At 44.8% G+C, this 24,212-nt stretch overlaps 2 protein-coding genes across 4 annotated transcripts in view; one reads left to right on the top strand and one right to left on the bottom strand.

The window, feature by feature from the left end:
- Positions 1-24,212, top strand: part of LOC140418131 (copine-6-like) — a 581,759-nt gene that overhangs the window by 357,329 nt on the left and 200,218 nt on the right. The gene's annotated exons all lie outside the window — the stretch shown is intronic.
- The window catches only part of LOC140418129 (copine-6-like), a 111,541-nt gene that overhangs the window by 39,037 nt on the left and 48,292 nt on the right, over positions 1-24,212 (bottom strand). The window contains exon 7 of the mRNA XM_072501542.1: positions 7,237-7,288. Within this exon, the coding sequence (XP_072357643.1) occupies positions 7,237-7,288 (52 nt within the window). The remainder of the gene's footprint in view (positions 1-7,236; positions 7,289-24,212) is intronic.

Here is a 24,212-nt window from a genome sequence, read left to right as displayed (position 1 = left end):
GCAAGTGTGTGTTTCAGAGTGTGCGAGTGTGTGTTTGAGAGTGTGTGCGAGTGTGTGTTTGAGAGTGTGTCTTTGAGAGTGTGTCTTTGGGAGTGTGTTTGAGAGTGTGTGTGAGTGTGTGTTTGAGAGTGTGTGTTTGAGAGTGTGTGTTTGAGAGCGTGTGTTTGAGAGTGTGTGTTTGAGAGCGTGCGCGAGTGTGTGTTTGAGAGTGTGTGCGAGTGTGTGTTTGAGAGTGTGTCTTTGAGAGTGTGTTTGAGAGTGTGTGTGAGTGTGTGTTTGAGAGTGTCTTTGAGAGTGTGTGTTTGAGAGTGTGTTTGAGAGTGTGTGTTTGAGAGTGTGTCTTTGAGAGTGTGTCTTTGAGAGTATGTGTTTGAGAGTGTGTGCGAGTGTGTGTTTGAGAGTGTGTGCGAGTGTGTGTTTGAGAGTGTGTGCAAGTGTGTGTTTCAGAGTATGCGAGTGTGTGTTTGAGAGTGTGTGTGAGTGTGTGTTTGAGAGTGTGTGAGAGTGTGTGTTTGAGAGTGTGAGAGTGTGTGAGTGTGTGTTTGAGAGTGTGTGCGGGTGTGTCTTTGAGAGTGTGTGTTTGAGAGTGTGTACGAGTGTGTGTTTGAGAGTGTGTCTTTGAGAGTGTGTCTTTGAGAGTGTGTGTTTGAGAGTGTGTGCGAGTGTGTGTTTGAGAGTGTGTGCAAGTGTGTGTTTGAGAGTGTGTGCGAGTGTGTGTTTGAGAGTGTGTGAGTGTGTGTTTGAGAGTGTGTGCGGGTGTGTCTTTGAGAGTGTGTGTTTGAGAGTGTGTGTGAGTGTGTTTGAGAGTGAGTGCGAGTGTGTGTGTGAGAGTGTGTGTTTCAGATGTGTGTGTTTGAGAGTGTGTCTTTGAGAATGTGTGCGAGTGTGTGTTTGAGAGTGTGTGCGAGTGTGTGTTTGAGAGTGTGTGCAAGTGTGTGTTTGAGAGAGTGTGCGAGTGTGTGTTTGAGAGTGTGTGCGAGTGTCTGTTTTTGTGTGTGTGCCAGTGTGTGTTTGAGAGTGTGTGCGAGTGTGTGTTTGAGAGTGTTTGCGAGTGTGTGTTTGAGAGTGTGTGCGAGTGTGTGTGCGAGTGTGTGAGTGTGTGTTTGAGAGTGTGTGCGAATGTGACTTTGAGAGTGTGCGCGAGTGTGTGTTTGAGAGTGTGTGCGAGTGTGTGTTTGAGAGTGTGTGCAAGTGTGTGTTTGAGAGTGTGTGCGAGTGTGTGTTTGAGAGTGTGTGCAAGTGTGTGTTTGAGAGTGTGTGTGTTTGAGAGTGTGTGCGAGAGTGTCTTTGAGAGTGTGTGCGAGTGTGTTTGAGAGTGTGTGCGAGTGTGTGTTTGAGAGTGTGTGCGAGTGTGTCTTTGAGAGTGTGTGTGAGTGTGTTTGAGAGTGTGTGCGAGTGTGTGTTTGAGAGTGTGTGCGAGTGTGTGTTTGAGAGTGTGTGCTAGTGTGTGTTTGAGAGAGTGTGCGAGTGTGTGTTTGAGAGTGTGTGCGAGTGTCTGTTTTTGAGTGTGAGCGAGTGTGTGTTTGAGAGTGTGTGCGAGTGTGCGTTTGATAGTGTGTGCGAGTGTGTGTTTGAGTGTGTGCGAGTGTGATTTTGGAGTGTGCGAGTGTGTGTTTGAGAGTGCGTGCGAGTGTGTGTTTGAGAGTGTGTGTTTGAGAGTGTGTGCGAGAGTGTCTTTGAGAGTGTGTGCGAGTGTGTTTGAGAGTGTGTGCGAGTGTGTGTTTGAGAGTGTGTGCGAGTGTGTCTTTGAGAGTGTGTGTGAGTGTGTTTGAGAGTGTGTGCGAGTGTGTGTTTGAGAGTGTGTGCGAGTGTGTGTTTGAGAGTGTGTGCGAGTGTGTGTTTGAGAGTGTGTGTTTGAGAGTGTGTGTTTGAGAGTGTGTGTTTGAGAGCGTGTGCGAGTGTGTGTTTGAGAGTGTGTGTGAGTGTGTGTTTGAGAGTGTGTCTTTGAGAGTGTGTCTTTGAGAGTGTGTTTGAGAGTGTGTGTGAGTGTGTGTTTGAGAGTGTGTCTTTGAGAGTGTGTGTTTGAGAGTGTGTTTGCAAATGTGTGTTTGAGAGTGTGTGTTTGAGAGTGTGTCTTTGAGAGTGTGTCTTTGAGAGTATGTCTTTGAGACTGTGTGCGAGTGTGTGTTTGAGAGTGTGTGTTTGAGAGTGTGTGTTTGAGAGTGTGTTTGAGAGCGTGTGCGAGTGTGTGTTTGAGAGTGTGTGCGAGTGTGTGTTTGAGAGTGTGTCTTTGAGAATGTGTCTTTGAGAGTGTGTGTTTGAGAGTGTGTGTGAGTGTGTGTTTGAGAGTGTGTCTTTGAGAGTGTGTGTTTGAGAGTGTGTGTTTGCGAGTGTGTGTTTGAGAGTGTGTGTTTGAGAGTGTGTGTTTGAGAGTGTGTGTTTGAGAGCGTGTGCGAGTGTGTGTTTGAGAGTGTGTGCGAGTGTGTGTTTGAGAGTGTGTGCGAGTGTGTGTTTGAGAGTGTGTGTTTGAGAGTGTGTGTTTGAGAGCGTGTGCGAGTGTGTGTTTGAGAGTGTGTGCGAGTGTGTGTTTGAGAGTGTGTCTTTGAGAGTGTGTCTTTGAGAGTGTGTTTGAGAGTGTGTGTGAGTGTGTGTTTGAGAGTGTGTCTTTGAGAGTGTGTGTTTGAGAGTGTGTTTGCAAATGTGTGTTTGAGAGTGTGTGTTTGAGAGTGTGTGTTTGAGAGTGTGTCTTTGAGAGTATGTGTTTGAGAGTGTGTGCGAGTGTGTGTTTGAGAGTGTGTGCGAGTGTGTGTTTGAGAGTGTGTGCAAGTGTGTGTTTCAGAGTGTGCGAGTGTGTGTTTGAGAGTGTGTGCGAGTGTGTGTTTGAGAGTGTGTCTTTGAGAGTGTGTCTTTGAGAGTGTGTTTGAGAGTGTGTGTGAGTGTGTGTTTGAGAGTGTGTGTTTGAGAGTGTGTGTTAGAGAGCGTGTGTTTGAGAGTGTGTGTTTGAGAGCGTGCGCGAGTGTGTGTTTGAGAGTGTGTGCGAGTGTGTGTTTGAGAGTGTGTCTTTGAGAGTGTGTCTTTGAGAGTGTGTTTGAGAGTGTGTGTGAGTGTGTGTGAGTGTGTGTTTGAGAGTGTGTCTTTGAGAGTGTGTGTTTGAGAGTGTGTTTGCAAATGTGTGTTTGAGAGTGTGTGTTTGAGAGTGTGTCTTTGAGAGTGTGTCTTTGAGAGTATGTGTTTGAGAGTGTGTGCGAGTGTGTGTTTGAGAGTGTGTGCGAGTGTGTGTTTGAGAGTGTGTGCAAGTGTGTGTTTCAGAGTGTGCGAGTGTGTGTTTGAGAGTGTGTGTGAGTGTGTGTTTGAGAGTGTGTGAGAGTGTGTGTTTGAGAGTGTGAGAGTGTGTGAGTGTGTGTTTGAGAATGTGTGCGGGTGTGTCTTTGAGAGTGTGTGTTTGAGAGTGTGTACGAGTGTGTGTTTGAGAGTGTGTCTTTGAGAGTGTGTCTTTGAGAGTGTGTGTTTGAGAGTGTGTGCGAGTGTGTGTTTGAGAGTGTGTGCAAGTGTGTGTTTGAGAGTGTGTGCAAGTGTGTGTTTGAGAGTTTGTGCGAGTGTGTGTTTGAGAGTGTGTGAGTGTGTGTTTGAGAGTGTGTGCGGGTGTGTCTTTGAGAGTGTGTGTTTGAGAGTGTGTGTGAGTGTGTGTTTGAGAGTGAGTGCGAGTGTTTGTGTGAGAGTGTGTGTTTCAGATGTGTGTGTTTGAGAGTGTGTCTTTGAGAATGTGTGCGAGTGTGTGTTTGAGAGTGTGTGCGAGTGTGTGTTTGAGAGTGTGTGCAAGTGTGTGTTTGAGAGAGTGTGCGAGTGTGTGTTTGAGAGTGTGTGCGAGTGTCTGTTTTTGAGTGTGTGCGAGTGTGTGTTTGAGAGTGTGTGCGAGTGTGTGTTTGAGAGTGTTTGCGAGTGTGTGTTTGAGAGTGTGTGCGAGTGTGTGTGCGAGTGTGTGAGTGTGTGATTGGGAGTGTGTGCGAATGTGACTTTGAGAGTGTGCGCGAGTGTGTGTTTGAGAGTGTGTGCGAGTGTGTGTTTGAGAGTGTGTGCAAGTGTGTGTTTGAGAGTGTGTGCGAGTGTGTGTTTGAGAGTGTGTGCAAGTGTGTGTTTGAGAGTGTGTGTGTTTGAGAGTGTGTGCGAGAGTGTCTTTGAGAGTGTGTGCGAGTGTGTTTGAGAGTGTGTGCGAGTGTGTGTTTGAGAGTGTGTGCGAGTGTGTCTTTGAGAGTGTGTATGAGTGTGTTTGAGAGTGTGTGCGAGTGTGTGTTTGAGAGTGTGCGCAAGTGTGTGTTTGAGTGTGTGCGAGTGTGTGTTTGAGAGTGTGTGCGAATGTGTGTTTGAGAGTGCGTGCGAGTGTGTGTTTGGGAGTGTGTGCGAGTGTGTGTATGAGAGAGTGTGCGAGTGTGATTTTGAGAGTGTGTGCGAGTGTGTGTTTGAGTGTGTGCGAGTGTGTGCTTGAGAGTGTGTGCAAGTGTGTGTTTCAGAGTGTGTGCAAGTGTGTGTTTGAGAGTGCGTGCGAGTGTGTGTTTGAGAGTGTGTGCGAGTGTGTGTTTGATAGTGTGTGCGAGTGTGTGTTTGAGTGTGTGCGAGTGTGATTTTGGAGTGTGCGAGTGTGTGTTTGAGAGTGTGTGCGAGTGTGTGTTTGAGAGTGTGTGCGAGTGTGTGTTTGAGAGTGTGTGCGAGTGTGTGTTTGAGTTGTGCGAGTGTGATTTTGGAGTGTGCGAGTGTGTGTTTGAGTGTGTGCGAGTGTGTGTTTGAGAGTGTGCGCGAGTGTGTGTTTGAGTGTGTGCGAGTGTGTGTTTGAGAGTGTGTGCGAGTGTGATTTTGAGAGTGTGTGCGAATGTGTGTTTGAGCGTGTGCGAGTGTGTGCTTGAGAGTGTGTGCAAGTGTGTGTTTCAGAGTGTGTGCAAGTGTGTGTTTGAGAGTGCGTGCGAGTGTGTGTTTGAGAGTGTGTGCGAGTGTGCGTTTGATAGTGTGTGCGAGTGTGTGTTTGAGTGTGTGCGAGTGTGATTTTGGAGTGTGCGAGTGTGTGTTTGAGAGTGTGTGCGAGTGTGTGTTTGAGAGTGTGTGCGAGTGTGTGTTTGAGTTGTGCGAGTGTGATTTTGGAGTGTGCGAGTGTGTGTTTGAGAGTGTGTGCGAGTGTGTGTTTGAGAGTGTGCGCGAGTGTGTGTTTGAGTGTGTGCGAGTGTGTGTTTGAGAGTGTGTGCGAGTGTGTGTTTGAGAGTGTGTGCGAGTGTGTGTTTGAGTGTGTGCGAGTGTGTGTATGAGAGTGTGTGCAAGTGTGTGTTTGAGAGTGCGTGCGAGTGTGTGTTTGAGATTGTGTGCGAGTGTGTGTGCGAGTGTGTGTTTGAGAGTGAGTGCGAGTGTGTGTGTGAGAGTGTGTGTTTCAGATGTGTGTGTTTGAGAGTGTGTCTTTGAGAATGTGTGCGAGTGTGTGTTTGCGAGTGTGTGTTTGAGAGTGTGTGCAAGTGTGTGTTTGAGAGAGTGTGCGAGTGTGTGTTTGAGAGTGTGTGCGAGTGTCTGTTTTTGAGTGTGAGCGAGTGTGTGTTTGAGATTGTGTGCGAGTGTGTGTTTGAGAGTGTTTGCGAGTGTGTGTTTGAGAGTGTGTGCGAGTGTGTGTGCGAGTGTGTGAGTGTGTGTTTGAGAGTGTGTGCGAATGTAACTTTGAGAGTGTGCGCGAGTGTGTGTTTGAGATTGTGTGCGAGTGTGTGTTTGAGAGTGTGTGCAAGTGTGTGTTTGAGAGTGTGTGCGAGTGTGTGTTTGAGAGTGTGTGCAAGTGTGTGTTTGAGAGTGTGTGTGAGTGTGTGTTTGAGAGTGTGTGCGAGAGTGTCTTTGAAAGTGTGTGCGAGTGTGTTTGAGAGTGTGTGCGAGTGTGTGTTTGAGAGTGTGTGCGAGTGTGTCTTTGAGAGTGTGTGTGAGTGTGTTTGAGAGTGTGTGCGAGTGTGTGTTTGAGAGTGTGCGCAAGTGTGTGTTTGAGTGTGTGCGAGTGTGTGTTTGAGAGTGTGTGCGAATGTGTGTTTGAGAGTGTGTGCGAGTGTGTGTTTGGGAGTGTGTGCGAGTGTGTGTTTGAGAGTGTGTGCGAGTGTGATTTTGAGAGTGTGTGCGAGTGTGTGTTTGAGTGTGTGCGAGTGTGTGCTTGAGAGTGTGTGCAAGTGTGTGTTTCAGAGTGTGTGCAAGTGTGTGTTTGAGAGTGCGTGCGAGTGTGTGTTTGAGAGTGTGTGCGAGTGTGCGTTTGATAGTGTGTGCGAGTGTGTGTTTGAGTGTGTGCGAGTGTGATTTTGGAGTGTGCGAGTGTGTGTTTGAGTGTGTGCGAGTGTGTGTTTGAGATTGTGTGCGAGTGTGTGTTTGAGAGTGTGTGCGAGTGTGTGTTTGAGTTGTGCGAGTGTGATTTTGGAGTGTGCGAGTGTGTGTTTGAGAGTGTGTGCGAGTGTGTGTTTGAGAGTGTGCGCGAGTGTGTGTTTGAGTGTGTGCGAGTGTGTGTTTGAGAGTGTGTGCGAGTGTGTGTTTGAGAGTGTGTGCGAGTGTGTGTTTGGGTGTGTGCGAGTGTGTGTTTGAGTGTGTGCAAGTGTGTGTATGAGAGTGTGTGCGAGTGTGTGTTTGAGAGTGCGTGCGAGTGTGTGTTTGAGAGTGTGTGTTTGAGAGTGTGTGTATGAGAGGGTGTGCAAGTGTGTGTTTGAGAGTGTGCAAGTGTGTGTTTGAGAGTGTGCACGAGTGTGTTTCATAGATTTTTATAGAATTTACAGTGCAGAAGGAGGCCATTCGGCCCATCGAGTCTGCACCGGCTCTTGGAAAGAGCACCCTACCCAAAGTCAACACCTCCACCCTATCCCCATAACCCAGTAACCCCACCCAACACCAAGGGCAATTTTGGACACTAAGGGGCAATTTATCGTGGCCAATCCACCTAACCTGCACATCTTTGGACTGTGGGAGGAAACCAGAGCACCCGGAGGAAACCCACGCACACACGGGGAGGACGTGCAGACTCCGCACAGACAGTGACCCAAGCCGGAATCGAACCTGCGACTCTGGAGCTGTGAAGCAACAGTACTAACCACTGTGCTACCATTGGTGTGTGAATGTGTATGAGTATGTGTGTGTGTGAGTGTGTGTGCGTGTGTGAATGTGTGAGTATCTGTGTGAATGTGTGTGTGTGAGTGTGGGTGTGAATGAGCGTGAGTGTGTATGTGTGTGAATGTGTGTGAAAGTGTGAATGTCTGTGTGAGTGTGTGTGAGAGTGTGAATGAGTGTGAGTATGCTTTGAAAACTCACCATCACACTCGGGATTACTGGTATTGAAGTTCAATGGAAAATCATGGGACACCTAGAATACAACACAGTCAAAAGAATTTGATTAAACATGAATCATAACTCACTCGCGAGCATCTGTTATTCTATATATAAACCTCCCCGAACCCCTCGATTAGATTCCAGTCTGTAACTCACTCCCGGGTATCTGTTACTCTATATATAAACCACCCTGAACCCCTCGATTAGATTCCAGTCTGTAACTCACTCCCGGGTATCTGTTATTCTATATATAAACCACCCCGAACCCCTCGATTAGATTCCAGTCTGTAACTCACTCCTGGGTATCTGTTATTCTATATATAAACCACCCCGAACCCCTCGATTAGATTCCAGTCTGTAACTCACTCCCGGGTATCTGTTATTCTATATATAAACCACCCCGAACACCTCGATTAGATTCCAGTCTGTCACTCACTCCCGGGTATCTGTTATTCTATATATAAACCACCCCGAACCCCTCGATTAGATTCCAGTCTGTAACTCACTCCCGGGTATCTGTTATTCTATATATAAACCAAACAAAACCCCTCGATTAGATTCCAGTCTGTAACTCACTCCCGGGTATCTGTTATTCTCTATATACACCACCCCGAACCCCTCGATTAGATTCCAGTCTGTAACTCACTCCCGGGTATCTGTTATTCTATATATAAACCATCCCGAACCCCTCGATTAGATTCCAGTCTGTAACTCACTCCCGGGTATCTGTTATTCTATATATAAACCACCCCGAACCCCTCGATTAGAGTCCAGTCTGTATCTCACTCCCGGGTATCTGTTATTCTATATATAAACCACCCCGAACCCCTCGATTCGATTCCAGTCTGTAACTCACTCCCGAGTATCTGTTATTCTATATATAAACCACCCTGAACCCCTCGATTAGATTCCAGTCTGTAACTCTCTCCCGGGTATCTGTTATTCGATATATAAACCACCCTGAACCCCTCGATTAGAGTCCAGTCTGTAACTCACTCCCGGGTATCTGTTGTTCTATATATAAACCACCCTGAACCCCTCGATTAGATTCCAGTCTGTAACTCACTCCCCGGTATCTGTTATTCTATATATAAACCACCCCGAACCCCTCGATTAGATTCCAGTCTGTAACTCACTCCCGGGTATCTGTTATTCTATATATAAACCACCCCGAACCCCTCGATTAGATTCCAGTCTGTAACTCACTCCCCGGTATCTGTTATTCTATATATAAACCACCCCGAACCCCTCGATTAGATTCCAGTCTGTAACTCACTCCCGGGTATCTGTTATTCTATGGATAAACCACCCCGAACCTCTCGATTAGATTCCAGTCTGTACCTCACTCCCGGGTATCTGTTATTCTATATATAAACCACCCCGAACCCCTCGATTCGATTCCAGTCTGTAACTCTCTCCCGGGTATCTGTTATTCGATATATAAACCACCCCGAACACCTCGATTAGATTCCAGTCTGTAACTCACTCCTGGGTATCTGTTATTCTATATATAAACCACCCCGAACCCCTCGATTCGATTCCAGTCTGTAACTCTCTCCCGGGTATCTGTTATTCGATATATAAACCACCCTGAACCCCTCGATTAGAGTCCAGTCTGTAACTCACTCCCGGGTATCTGTTGTTCTATATATAAACCACCCTGAACCCCTAGATTAGATTCCAGTCTGTAACTCACTCCCGGGTATCTGTTATTCTATGGATAAACCACCCCGAACCCCTCGATTAGATTCCAGTCTGTAACTCACTCCCGGGTATCTATTATTCTATATATAAACCACCCCGAACCCCTCGATTAGATTCCAGTCTGTAATTCACTCCCGGGTATCTGTTATTCTATATATAAACCACCCCGAACCCCTCGATTAGATTCCAGTCTGTTACTCACTCCCGGGTATCTGTTGTTCTATATATAAACCACCCCGAACCCCTCGATTAGATTCCAGTCTGTAACTCACTCCCGGGTATCTGTTATTCTATATATAAACCACCCCGAACCCCTCGATTAAATTCCAGTCTGGAACTCACTCCCGGGTATCTGTTATTCTATATATAAACCACCCCGAACACCTCAATTAGATTCCAGTCTGTAACTCACTCCTGGGTATCTGTTATTCTATATATAAACCACCCCGAACCCCTCGATTAGATTCCAGTCTGTTACTCACTCCCGGGTATCTGTTGTTCTAATTATAATCCACCCCGAATCCCTCGATTAGATTCCAGTCTGTAACTCACTCCCGGGTATCTGTTATTCTATAAATAAACCACCCCGAACTCCTCGATTAGATTCCAGTCTGTAACTCACTCCCGGGTATCTGTTATTCTATATATAAACCACCCCGAACCTCTCGATTAGATTCCAGTCTGTAACTCACTCCCGGGTATCTGTTATTCTATATATAAACCGCCCTGAACCCCTCGATTAGATTCCAGTCTGTAACTCACTCCCGGGTATCTGTTATTCTTTATATAAACCACCCCGAACCCCTCGATTAGATTCCAGTCTGTAACTCACTCCCGGGTATCTGTTATTCTATATATAAACCACCCCGAACCCCTCGATTAGATTCCAGTCTGTAACTCACTCCCGGGTATCTGTTATTCTATATATAAACCACCCCGAACCCCTCGATTAGATTCCAGTCTGTAACTCACTCCCCGGTGTGTGTTATTCTATATATAAACCACCCCGAACCCCTCGATTAGATTCCAGTCTGTAACTCACTCCCGGGTATCTGTTATTCTATATATAAATCATCCCGAACCCCTCGATTAGATTCCAATCTGTAATTCACTCCCAGGTATCTGTTATTCTATATATAAACCACCCCGAACACCTCGATTAGATTCCAGTCTGTAATTCACTCCCGGGTATCTGTTATTCTATATATAAAGCACCCTGAGCCCCTCGATTAGATTCCAATCTGTAATTCACTCCCAGGTATCTGTTATTCTATATATAAACCACCCCGAACACCTCGATTAGATTCCAGTCTGTAATTCACTCCCGGGTATCTGTTATTCTATATATAAACCACCCCGAACCCCTCGATTAGATTCCAGTCTGTATCTCACTCCCGGGTATCTGTTATTCTATATATAAACCACCCCGAACACCTCATTTAGATTCCAGTCTGTAACTCACTCCCGGGTATCTGTTATTCTATATATAAACCACCCTGAAACCCTCGATTAGATTCCAGTCTGTAACTCACTCCCAGGTATCTGTTATTCTATATATAAACCACCCCGAACCCCTCGATTCGATTCCAGTCTGTAACTCACTCCCAGGTATCTGTTATTCTATATATAAACCACCCCGAACCCCTCGATTCGATTCCAGTCTGTAACTCACTCCCGGGTATCTGTTATTCTATATATAAACCACCCCAAACCCCTCGATTAGATTCCAGTCTGTAACTCACTCCCGGGTATCTGTTATTCTATATATAAACCACCCTGAACCCCTTGATTAGATTCCAGTCTGTAACTCACTCCCGGGTATCTGTTATTCTATATATAAACCACCCCGAACCCCTCGATTAGATTCCAGTCTGTAACTCACTCCCGGGTATCTGTTATTCTATGTATAAACCACACCGAACCTCTCGATTAGATTCCAGACTGTAACTCACTCCCGGGTATCTGTTATTCTATATATAAACCACCCTGAACACCTCGATTAGATTCCAGTCTGTAACTCACTCCCGGGTGTCTGTTATTCTATGTATAAACCACCCCGAACCCCTCGATTAGATTCCAGTCTGTAACTCACTACCGGGTATCTGTTATTCTATATATAAACCACCCTGAACCCCTCGATTATATTCCAGTCCGTAAGTCACTCCCGCGTATCTGTTATTCTATTTATAAACCACCCCGAACCCCTCGATTAGATTCCAGTCTGTAACTCACTACCGGGTATCTCTTATTCTATATATAAACCACCCTGAACCCCTCGATTAGATTCCAGTCTGTATCTCACTCCCGGGTATCTGTTATTCTATATATAAACCACCCCGAACCCCTCGATTAGATTCCAGTCTGTAACTCACTCCCGGGTATCTGTTATTCTATATATAAACCACCCCAAACCCCTCGATTAGATTCCAGTCTGTAACTCACTACCGGGTATCTGTTATTCTATATATAAACCATCCCGAACCCCTCGATTAGATTCCAGTCTGTAACTCACTCCCGGGTATCTGTTATTCTATATATAAACCACCCCGAACCCCTCGATTAGATTCGAGTCTGTAACTCACTCCCAGGTATCTGTTTTCTATATATAAAACTCCCCGAATCCCTGAATTGGATTCCAGTCTGTAACTCACACCCGGGTATCTGTTATTCTATATATAAACCTCCCCGAACCCCTCGATTAGATTCCAGTCTGTAACTGACTCCCGGGTATCTGTTATTCTATGTATAAACCATCCCGAACACCTCGACTAGATTCCAGTCTGAAACTCACACCCGGGTATCTGTTATTCTATATATAAATTATCGCGAACCCCTCGATTAGATTCCAGTCTGTAACTCACTCCCGGGTGTCTGTTATTCTATATATAAACCACCCCAAACCCCGCGATTAGATTCCAGTCTGTAACTCACTCCTGGGTATCTGTTATTCTATATATAAACCACCCCGAACCCCTCGATTAGATTCCAGTCTGTAACTCACTACCGGGTATCTGTTATTCTATATATAAACCACCCCGAACCCCTCGATTAGATTCCAGTCTGTAACTCACTCCCGGGTATCTGTTATTCTATATATAAACCACCCCGAACCCCTCGATTAGATTCTAGTCTGTAACCCACTCCCGGATATCTGTTATTCTATATATAAACCACCCCGAACCCCTCGATTAGATTCCAGTCGGTAACTCACTCCCGGGTATCTGTTATTCTATTTATAAACCACCCCGAACCCCTCGATTAGATTCCAGTCTGTAACTCACTCCCGGGTATCTGTTATTCTATATATAAACCACCCCGAACCCCTCGATTAGATTCCAGTGTGTAACTCACTCCCGGGTATCTGTTATTCTATATATAAACCACCCTGAACCCCTCGATTAGATTCCAGCCAGTAACTCACTCCCGGGTATCAGTTATTCTCTATATAAACCACCCCGAACCCCTCAATTAGATTCCAGTCTTTAACTCACTCCCGGGTATCTGTTACTCTATATATAAACCACCCTGAACCCTCGATTAGATTCCAGTCTGTAACTCACTCCCGGGTATCTGTTATTCTATATATAAACCACCCAGAACCCCTTGATTAGATTCCAGTCGGTAACTCACTCCCGGGTATCTGTTATTCTATATATAAACCACCCCGAACCCCTCGATTAGATTCCAGTCTGTAACTCACTCCCGGGTATCAGTTATTCTCTATATAAACCACCCCGAACCCCTCGATTAGATTCCAGTCTGTAACTCACTCCCGGGCATCTGTTATTCTATATATAAACCACCCCAATCCCCTCGATTAGATTCCAGTCTGTAACTCACTCCCGGGCATCTGTTATTCTATATATAAACCACCCCAATCCCCTCGATTAGATTCCAGTCTGTAACTCACTCCTGGGTATCTGTTACTCTATATATAAACCACCCTGAAACCCTCGATTAGATTCCAGTCTGTAACTCACTCCCAGGTATCTGTTATTCTATATATAAACCACCCCGAACCCCTCGATTCGATTCCAGTCTGTAACTCACTCCCAGGTATCTGTTATTCTATATATAAACCACCCCGAACCCCTCGATTAGATTCCAGTCTGTAACTCACTCCCGGGTATTGTTATTCTATATATAAACCACCCTGAACCCCTTGATTAGATTCCAGTCTGTAACTCACTCCCGGGTATCTGTTATTCTATATATAAACCACCCCGAACCCCTTGATTAGATTCCAGTCTGTAACTCACTCCCGGGTATCTGTTATTCTATATATAAACCACCCCGAACCCCTCGATTAGATTCCAGTCTGTAACTCACTCCCAGGTATCTGTTATTCTATATATAAACCACACCGAACCTCTCGATTAGATTCCAGACTGTAACTCACTCCCGGGTATCTGTTATTCTATATATAAACCACCCTGAACACCTCGATTAGATTCCAGTCTGTAACTCACTCCCGGGTGTCTGTTATTCTATGTATAAACCACCCCGAACCCCTCGATTAGATTCCAGTCTGTAACTCACTACCGGGTATCTGTTATTCTATATATAAACCACCCTGAACCCCTCGATTATATTCCAGTCCGTAAGTCACTCCCGCGTATCTGTTATTCTATTTATAAACCACCCCGAACCCCTCGATTAGATTCCAGTCTGTAACTCACTACCGGGTATCTGTTATTCTATATATAAACCACCCTGAACCCCTCGATTAGATTCCAGTCTGTATCTCACTCCCGGGTATCTGTTATTCTATATATAAACCACCCCGAACCCCTCGATTAGATTCCAGTCTGTAACTCACTCCCGGGTATCTGTTATTCTATATATAAACCACCCCAAACCCCTCGATTAGATTCCAGTCTGTAACTCACTACCGGGTATCTGTTATTCTATATATAAACCATCCCGAACCCCTCGATTAGATTCCAGTCTGTAACTCACTCCCGGGTATCTGTTATTCTATATATAAACCACCCCGAACCCCTCGATTAGATTCGAGCCTGTAACTCACTCCCAGGTATCTGTTATTCTATATATAAAACTCCCCGAATCCCTGAATTGGATTCCAGTCTGTAACTCACACCCGGGTATCTGTTATTCTATATATAAACCTCCCCGAACCCCTCGATTAGATTCCAGTCTGTAACTGACTCCCGGGTATCTGTTATTCTATGTATAAACCATCCCGAACACCTCGACTAGATTCCAGTCTGTAACTCACACCCGGGTATCTGTTATTCTATATATAAATTATCGCGAACCCCTCGATTAGATTCCAGTCTGTAACTCACTCCCGGGTGTCTGTTATTCTATATATAAACCACGCCAAACCCCGCGATTAGATTCCAGTCTGTAACTCACTCCCGGGTATCTGTTATTCTATATATAAACCACCCCGAACCCCTCGATTAGATTCCAGTCTGTAACTCACTACCGGGTATCTGTTATTCTATATATAAACCACCCCGAACCCCTCGATTAGATTCCAGTCTGTAACTCACTCCCGGATATCTGTTATCCTATATATAAGCCACCCTGAACCCCTCGATTAGATTCCAGTCTGTAACTCACTCCCGGGTATCTGTTACTCTATATATAAACCACCCCGAACCCCTCGATTAGATTCCAGTCTGTAACTCACTCCCGGGTATCTGTTATTCTATATATAAACCACCCCGAACCCCTCGATTAGATTCTAGTCTGTAACCCACTCCCCGATATCTGTTATTCTATATATAAACCACCCCGAACCCCTCGATTAGATTCCAGTCTGTAACTCACTCCCGGGTATCTGTTATTCTATATATAAACCACCCAGAACCCCTCGATTAGATTCCAGTCGGTAACTCACTCCCGGGTATCTGTTATTCTATATATAAACCACCCCGAACCCCTCGATTAGATTCCAGTCTGTAACTCACTCCCGGGTATCTGTTATTCTATATATAAACCACCCCGAACCCCTCGATTAGATTCCAGTGTGTAACTCACTCCCGGGTATCTGTTATTCTATATATAAACCACCCTGAACACCTCGATTAGATTCCAGTCTGTAACTCACTCCCGGGTGTCTGTTATTCTATGTATAAACCACCCCGAACCCCTCGATTAGATTCCAGTCTGTAACTCACTACCGGGTATCTGTTATTCTATATATAAACCACCCTGAACCCCTCGATTATATTCCAGTCCGTAAGTCACTCCCGCGTATCTGTTATTCTATTTATAAACCACCCCGAACCCCTCGATTAGATTCCAGTCTGTAACTCACTACCGGGTATCTGTTATTCTATATATAAACCACCCTGAACCCCTCGATTAGATTCCAGTCTGTATCTCACTCCCGGGTATCTGTTATTCTATATATAAACCACCCCGAACCCCTCGATTAGATTCCAGTCTGTAACTCACTCCCGGGTATCTGTTATTCTATATATAAACCACCCCAAACCCCTCGATTAGATTCCAGTCTGTAACTCACTACCGGGTATCTGTTATACTATATATAAACCATCCCGAACCCCTCGATTAGATTCCAGTCTGTAACTCACTCCCGGGTATCTGTTATTCTATATATAAACCACCCCGAACCCCTCGATTAGATTCGAGTCTGTAACTCACTCCCAGGTATCTGTTATTCTATATATAAAACTCCCCGAATCCCTGAATTGGATTCCAGTCTGTAACTCACACCCGGGTATCTGTTATTCTATATATAAACCTCCCCGAACCCCTCGATTAGATTCCAGTCTGTAACTGACTCCCGGGTATCTGTTATTCTATGTATAAACCATCCCGAACACCTCGACTAGATTCCAGTCTGAAACTCACACCCGGGTATCTGTTATTCTATATATAAATTATCGCGAACCCCTCGATTAGATTCCAGTCTGTAACTCACTCCCGGGTGTCTGTTATTCTATATATAAACCACCCCAAACCCCGCGATTAGATTCCAGTCTGTAACTCACTCCCGGGTATCTGTTATTCTATATATAAACCACCCCGAACCCCTCGATTAGATTCCAGTCTGTAACTCACTACCAGGTATCTGTTATTCTATATATAAACCATCCCGAACCCCTCGATTAGATTCCAGTCTGTTACTCACTCCCGGGTATCTGTTATTCTATATATAAGCCACCCTGAACCCCTCGATTAGATTCCAGTCTGTAACTCACTCCCAGGTATCTGTTATTCTATATATAAACCACCCCGAACCCCTCGATTAGATTCCAGTCTGTACCTCACTCCCGGATATCTGTTATCCTATATATAAACCACCCCGAACCCCTCGATTAGATTCCAGTCTGTAACTCACTCCCGGGTATCTGTTACTCTATATATAAACCACCCCGAACCCCTCGATTAGATTCCAGTCTGTAACTCACTCACGGGTATCTGTTATTCTATATATAAACCACCCCGAACCCCTCGATTAGATTCTAGTCTGTAACCCACTCCCGGATATCTGTTATTCTATATATAAACCACCCCGAACCCCTCGATTAGATTCCAGTCTGTAACTCACTCCCGGGTATCTGTTATTCTATATATAAACCACCCAGAACCCCTCGATTAGATTCCAGTCGGTAACTCACTCCCGGGTATCTGTTATTCTATATATAAACCACCCCGAACCCCTCGATTAGATTCCAGTCTGTAACTCACTCCCGGGTATCTGTTATTCTATATATAAACCACCCCGAACCCCTCGATTAGATTCCAGTGTGTAACTCACTCCCGGGTATCTGTTATTCTATATATAAACCACCCTGAACCCCTCGATTAGATTCCAGCCAGTAACTCACTCCCGGGTATCTGTTATTCTCTATATAAACCACCCCGAACCCCTCAATTAGATTCCAGTCTTTAACTCACTCCCGGGTATCTGTTACTCTATATATAAACCACCCTGAACCCTCGATTAGATTCCAGTCTGTAACTCACTCCCGGGTATCTGTTATTCTATATATAAACCACCCTGAACCCCTAGCTTAGATTCCAGTCAGTAACTCACTCCCGGTTATCTGTTATTCTATATATAAACCACCCTCAACCCCTAGATTAGATTCCAGTCTGTAACTCACTCCCGGGTATCTGTTATTCTATATATAAACCACCCGGAACCCCTCGATTAGATTCCAGTCTGTAACTCACTACCGGGTATCTGTTATTCTATATATAAACTACCCCGAACCCCTCGATTAGATTCCAGTCTGTAACTCACTCTCGGGTATCTGTTATTCTATATATAAACCACCCGAACCCCTCGATTAGATTCCAGTCTGTAACTCACTCCCGGATATCTGTTATTCTACATATAAACCACCCCGAACCCCTCGATTTGATTCCAGTCTGTAACTCACTCCCGGGTAACTGTTATTCTATATATAAACCACCCCGAACCCCTCGATTTGATTCCAGTCTGTAACTCTCCCCCGGGTATCTGTTATTCTAGAAATAAACCACCCTGAACCCCCCGATTAGATTCCAGTCTGTAACTCACTCCCGGGTATCTGTTATTCTATATATAAAGAACCCGGAACCCCTCGATTAGATTCCAGTCTGTAACTCACTGCCGGGTATCTGTTATTCTATATATAAACCACCCCGAACCCCTCGATTAGATTCCAGTCTGTGACTCACTCCCAGGTATCTGTTATTCTATATATAAAACTCCCCGAATCCCTGAATTGGATTCCAGTCTGTAACTCACACCCGGGTATCTGTTATTCTATATATAAACCTCCCCGAACCCCTCGATTAGATTCCAGTCTGTAACTGACTCCCGGGTATCTGTTATTCTATGTATAAACCATCCCGAACACCTCGACTAGATTCCAGTCTGAAACTCACACCCGGGTATCTGTTATTCTATATATAAATTATCGCGAACCCCTCGATTAGATTCCAGTCTGTAACTCACTCCCGGGTGTCTGTTATTCTATATATAAACCACCCCAAACCCCGCGATTAGATTCCAGTCTGTAACTCACTCCCGGGTATCTGTTATTCTATATATAAACCACCCCGAACCCCTCGATTAGATTCCAGTCTGTAACTCACTACCAGGTATCTGTTATTCTATATATAAACCACCCCGAACCCCTCGATTAGATTCCAGTCTGTAACTCACTCCCGGATATCTGTTATCCTATATATAAGCCACCCTGAACCCCTCGATTAGATTCCAGTCTGTAACTCACTCCCGGGTATCTGTTACTCTATATATAAACCACCCCGAACCCCTCGATTAGATTCCAGTCTGTAACTCACTCACGGGTATCTGTTATTCTATATATAAACCACCCCGAACCCCTCGATTAGATTCTAGTCTGTAACCCACTCCCGGATATCTGTTATTCTATATATAAACCACCCCGAACCCCTCGATTAGATTCCAGTCTGTAACTCACTCCCGGGTATCTGTTATTCTATATATAAACCACCCAGAACCCCTCGATTAGATTCCAGTCGGTAACTCACTCCCGGGTATCTGTTATTCTATATATAAACCACCCCGAACCCCTCGATTAGATTACAGTCTGTAACTCACTCCCGGGTATCTGTTATTCTATATATAAACCACCCCGAACCCCTCGATTAGATTCCAGTGTGTAACTCACTCCCGGGTATCTGTTATTCTATATATAAACCACCCTGAACCCCTCGATTAGATTCCAGCCAGTAACTCACTCCCGGGTATCTGTTATTCTATATATAAACCACCCCGAACCCCTCAATTAGATTCCAGTCTTTAACTCACTCCCGGGTATCTGTTACTCTATATATAAACCACCCTGAACCCCTAGCTTAGATTCCAGTCAGTAACTCACTCCCGGGTATCTGTTATTCTATATATAAACCACCCTCAACCCCTAGATTAGATTCCAGTCTGTAACTCACTCCCGGGTATCTGTTATTCTATATATAAACCACCCGGAACCCCTCGATTAGATTCCAGTCTGTAACTCATTCCCGGGTATCTGTTATTCTATATATAAACCACCCCGAACCCCTCGATTAGATTCTAGTCTGTGACTCACTCCCGAGTATCTGTTATTCTATATATAAACCACCCCGAACCCCGCGATTAGCTTCCAGTCTGTAACTCACTACCGGGTATCTGTTATTCTATATATAAAGCACCCCAAACCCCTCGATTAGATTCCAGTCTGTAACTCACTCCCGGGTATCTGTTATTCTATATATAAACCACCCTGAAACCCTCGATTAGATTCCAGTCTGTAACTCACTCACGGGTATCTGTTATTCTATATATAAACCATCCCGAACACCTCGATTAGATTCCAGTCTGTAACTCACTACCGGGTATCTGTTATTCTATATATAAACCACCTCGAACCCCTCGATTAGATTCCAGTCTGTAACTCACTCCCGGGTATCTGTTATTCTATGTATAAACCACCCCAAACCCCTCGATTAGATTCCAGTCTGTAACTCACTCCTGGGTATCTGTTATTCTATATATAAACCACCCGAACCCCTCGATTAGATTCCAGTCTGTAACTCACTCCCGGATATCTGTTATTCTCTATATAAACCACCCCGAACCCCTCGATTTGATTCCAGTCTGTAACTCACCCCCGGGTATCTGTTATTCTAGAAATAAACCACCCTGAACCCCCCGATTAGATTCCAGTCTGTAACTCACTCCCGGGTATCTGTTATTCTATATATAAAGAACCCGGAACCCCTCGATTAGATTCCAGTCTGTAACTCACTACCGGGTATCTGTTATTCTATATATAAACCACCCCGAACCCCTCGATTAGATTCCAGTCTGTAACTCACTCTCGGGTATCTGTTATTCTATATATAAACCACCCGAACCCCTCGATTAGATTCCAGTCTGTAACTCACTCCCGGATATCTGTTATTCTACATATAAACCACCCCGAACCCCTCGATTTGATTCCAGTCTGTAACTCACTCCCGGGTAACTGTTATTCTATATATAAACCACCCCGAACCCCTCGATTTGATTCCAGTCTGTAACTCTCCCCCGGGTATCTGTTATTCTAGAAATAAACCACCCTGAACCCCCCGATTAGATTCCAGTCTGTAACTCACTCCCGGGTATCTGTTATTCTATATATAAAGAACCCGGAACCCCTCGATTAGATTCCAGTCTGTAACTCACTGCCGGGTATCTGTTATTCTATATATAAACCACCCCGAACCCCTCGATTAGATTCCAGTCTGTAACTCACTCCCGGGTATCTGTTATTCTATATATAAACCACCCGAACCCCGCAATTAGATTCCAGTCTGTAACTCACTCCCGGGTATCTGTTATTCTATATATAAACCACCCGAACCCCGCGATTAGATTCCAGTCAGTAACTCACTCCCGGGTATCTGTTATTCTATATATAAACCACCCCGAACCCCTCGATTAGATTCCAGTCTGTAACTCACTCCCGGGTAACTGTTATTCTATATATAAACCACCCCGAACCCCTCGATTAGATTCCAGTCTGTGACTCACTCCCGGGTATCTGTTATTCTAGAAATAAACCACCCTAAACCCCCCGATTAGATTCCAGTCTGTAACTCACTCCCGGGTATCTGTTATTCTATATATAAACCACCCGGAACCCCTCGATTAGATTCCAGTCTGTAACTCACTCCCGGGTATCTGTTACTCTATATATAAACCACCCCGAACACCTCGACTAGATTCCAGTCTGAAACTCACACCCGGGTATCTGTTATTCTATATATAAATTATCGCGAACCCCTCGATTAGATTCCAGTCTGTAACTCACTCCCGGGTGTCTGTTATTCTATATATAAACCACCCCAAACCCCGCGATTAGATTCCAGTCTGTAACTCACTCCCGGGTATCTGTTATTCTATATATAAACCACCCCGAACCCCTCGATTAGATTCCAGTCTGTAACTCACTACCAGGTATCTGTTATTCTATATATAAACCACCCCGAACCCCTCGATTAGATTCCAGTCTGTAACTCACTCCCGGATATCTGTTATCCTATATATAAGCCACCCTGAACCCCTCGATTAGATTCCAGTCTGTAACTCACTCCCGGGTATCTGTTACTCTATATATAAACCACCACGAACCCCTCGATTAGATTCCAGTCTGTAACTCACTCACGGGTATCTGTTATTCTATATATAAACCACCCCGAACCCCTCGATTAGATTCTAGTCTGTAACCCACTCCCGGATATCTGTTATTCTATATATAAAACACCCCGAACCCCTCGATTAGATTCCAGTCTGTAACTCACTCCCGGGTATCTGTTATTCTATATATAAACCACCCAGAACCCCTCGATTAGATTCCAGTCGGTAACTCACTCCCGGGTATCTGTTATTCTATATATAAACCACCCCGAACCCCTCGATTAGATTCCAGTCTGTAACTCACTCCCGGGTATCTGTTATTCTATATATAAACCACCCCGAACCCCTCGATTAGATTCCAGTGTGTAACTCACTCCCGGGTATCTGTTATTCTATATATAAACCACCCTGAACCCCTCGATTAGATTCCAGCCAGTAACTCACTCCCGGGTATCTGTTATTCTATATCTTAACCACCCCGAACCCCTCAATTAGATTCCAGTCTTTAACTCACTCCCGGGTATCTGTTACTCTATATATAAACCACCCTGAACCCCTAGCTTAGATTCCAGTCAGTAACTCACTCCCGGGTATCTGTTATTCTATATATAAACCACCCTCAACCCCTAGATTAGATTCCAGTCTGTAACTCACTCCCGGGTATCTGTTATTCTATATATAAACCACCCGGAACCCCTCGATTAGATTCCAGTCTGTAACTCATTCCCGGGTATCTGTTATTCTATATATAAACCACCCCGAACCCCTCGATTAGATTCTAGTCTGTGACTCACTCCCGAGTATCTGTTATTCTATATATAAACCACCCCGAACCCCTCGATTAGCTTCCAGTCTGTAACTCACTACCGGGTATCTGTTATTCTATATATAAAGCACCCCAAACCCCTCGATTAGATTCCAGTCTGTAACTCACTCCCGGGTATCTGTTATTCTATATATAAACCACCCTGAAACCCTCGATTAGATTCCAGTCTGTAACTCACTCACGGGTATCTGTTATTCTATATATAAACCATCCCGAACACCTCGATTAGATTCCAGTCTGTAACTCACTACCGGGTATCTGTTATTCTATATATAAACCACCTCGAACCCCTCGATTAGATTCCAGTCTGTAACTCACTCCCGGGTATCTGTTATTCTATGTATAAACCACCCCAAACCCCTCGATTAGATTCCAGTCTGTAACTCACTCCCGGGTATCTGTTATTCTATATATAAAGAACCCGGAACCCCTCGATTAGATTCCAGTCTGTAACTCACTACCGGGTATCTGTTATTCTATATATAAACCACCCCGAACCCCTCGATTAGATTCCAGTCTGTAACTCACTCTCGGGTATCTGTTATTCTATATATAAACCACCCGAACCCCTCGATTAGATTCCAGTCTGTAACTCACTCCCGGATATCTGTTATTCTACATATAAACCACCCCGAACCCCTCGATTTGATTCCAGTCTGTAACTCACTCCCGGGTAACTGTTATTCTATATATAAACCACCCCGAACCCCTCGATTTGATTCCAGTCTGTAACTCTCCCCCGGGTATCTGTTATTCTAGAAATAAACCACCCTGAACCCCCCGATTAGATTCCAGTCTGTAACTCACTCCCGGGTATCTGTTATTCTATATATAAAGAACCCGGAACCCCTCGATTAGATTCCAGTCTGTAACTCACTGCCGGGTATCTGTTATTCTATATATAAACCACCCCGAACCCCTCGATTAGATTCCAGTCTGTAACTCACTCCCGGGTATCTGTTATTCTATATATAAACCACCCGAACCCCGCAATTAGATTCCAGTCTGTAACTCACTCCCGGGTATCTGTTATTCTATATATAAACCACCCGAACCCCGCGATTAGATTCCAGTCAGTAACTCACTCCCGGGTATCTGTTATTCTATATATAAACCACCCCGAACCCCTCGATTAGATTCCAGTCTGTAACTCACTCCCGGGTAACTGTTATTCTATATATAAACCACCCCGAACCCCTCGATTAGATTCCAGTCTGTGACTCACTCCCGGGTATCTGTTATTCTAGAAATAAACCACCCTAAACCCCCCGATTAGATTCCAGTCTGTAACTCACTCCCGGGTATCTGTTACTCTATATATAAACCACCCCGAACCCCTCGATTAGATTCCAGTCTGTAACTCACTACCGGGTATCTGTTATTCTATATATAAACCACCCCGAACCCCTCGATTAGATTCCAGTCTGTAACTCACTCCCGGGTATCTGTTACTCTATATATAAACCACCCAGAAACCCTCGATTAGATTCCAGTCTGTAACTCACTCCCCGGTGTCTGTTATTCTATATATAAACCGCCACGAACCCCTCGATTAGATTCCAGTCTGTAACTCACTCCCGGGTATCTGTTATTCTATATATAAATCATCCCGAACCCCTCGATTAGATTCCAGTCTGTAATTCACTCCCCGGTATCTGTTATTCTATATATAAACCACCCCGAACACCTCATTTAGATTCCAGTCTATAACTCACTCCCGGGTATCTGTTATTCTATATATAAACCACCCTGACACCCTCGATTAGATTCCAGTCTGTAACTCACTCCCGGGTATCTGTTATTCTATATATAAACCACCCCAAACCCCTCGATTAGATTCCAGTCTGTAACTCACTCCTGGGTATCTGTTATTCTATATATAAACCACCCGAACCCCTCGATTAGATTCCAGTCTGTAACTCACTCCCGGATATCTGTTATTCTCTATATAAACCACCCCGAACCCCTCGATTAGATTCCAGTCTGTAACTCACCCCCGGGTATCTGTTATTCTAGAAATAAACCACCATGAACCCCCCGATTAGATTCCAGTCTGTAACTCACTCCCGGGTATCTGTTATTCTATATATAAAGAACCCGGAACCCCTCGATTAGATTCCAGTCTGTAACTCACTACCGGGTATCTGTTATTCTATATATAAACCACCCCGAACCCCTCGATTAGATTCCAGTCTGTAACTCACTCTCGGGTATCTGTTATTCTATATATAAACCACCCGAACCCCTCGATTAGATTCCAGTCTGTAACTCACTCCCGGATATCTGTTA

Source organism: Scyliorhinus torazame, chromosome 5 (assembly GCF_047496885.1).
Source record: "Scyliorhinus torazame isolate Kashiwa2021f chromosome 5, sScyTor2.1, whole genome shotgun sequence".
NCBI lineage: Eukaryota > Metazoa > Chordata > Chondrichthyes > Carcharhiniformes > Scyliorhinidae > Scyliorhinus > Scyliorhinus torazame.
The sequence above is the reverse complement of the archived record's forward strand: the minus strand, read 5'-3'. Positions and strand labels throughout refer to the sequence as shown.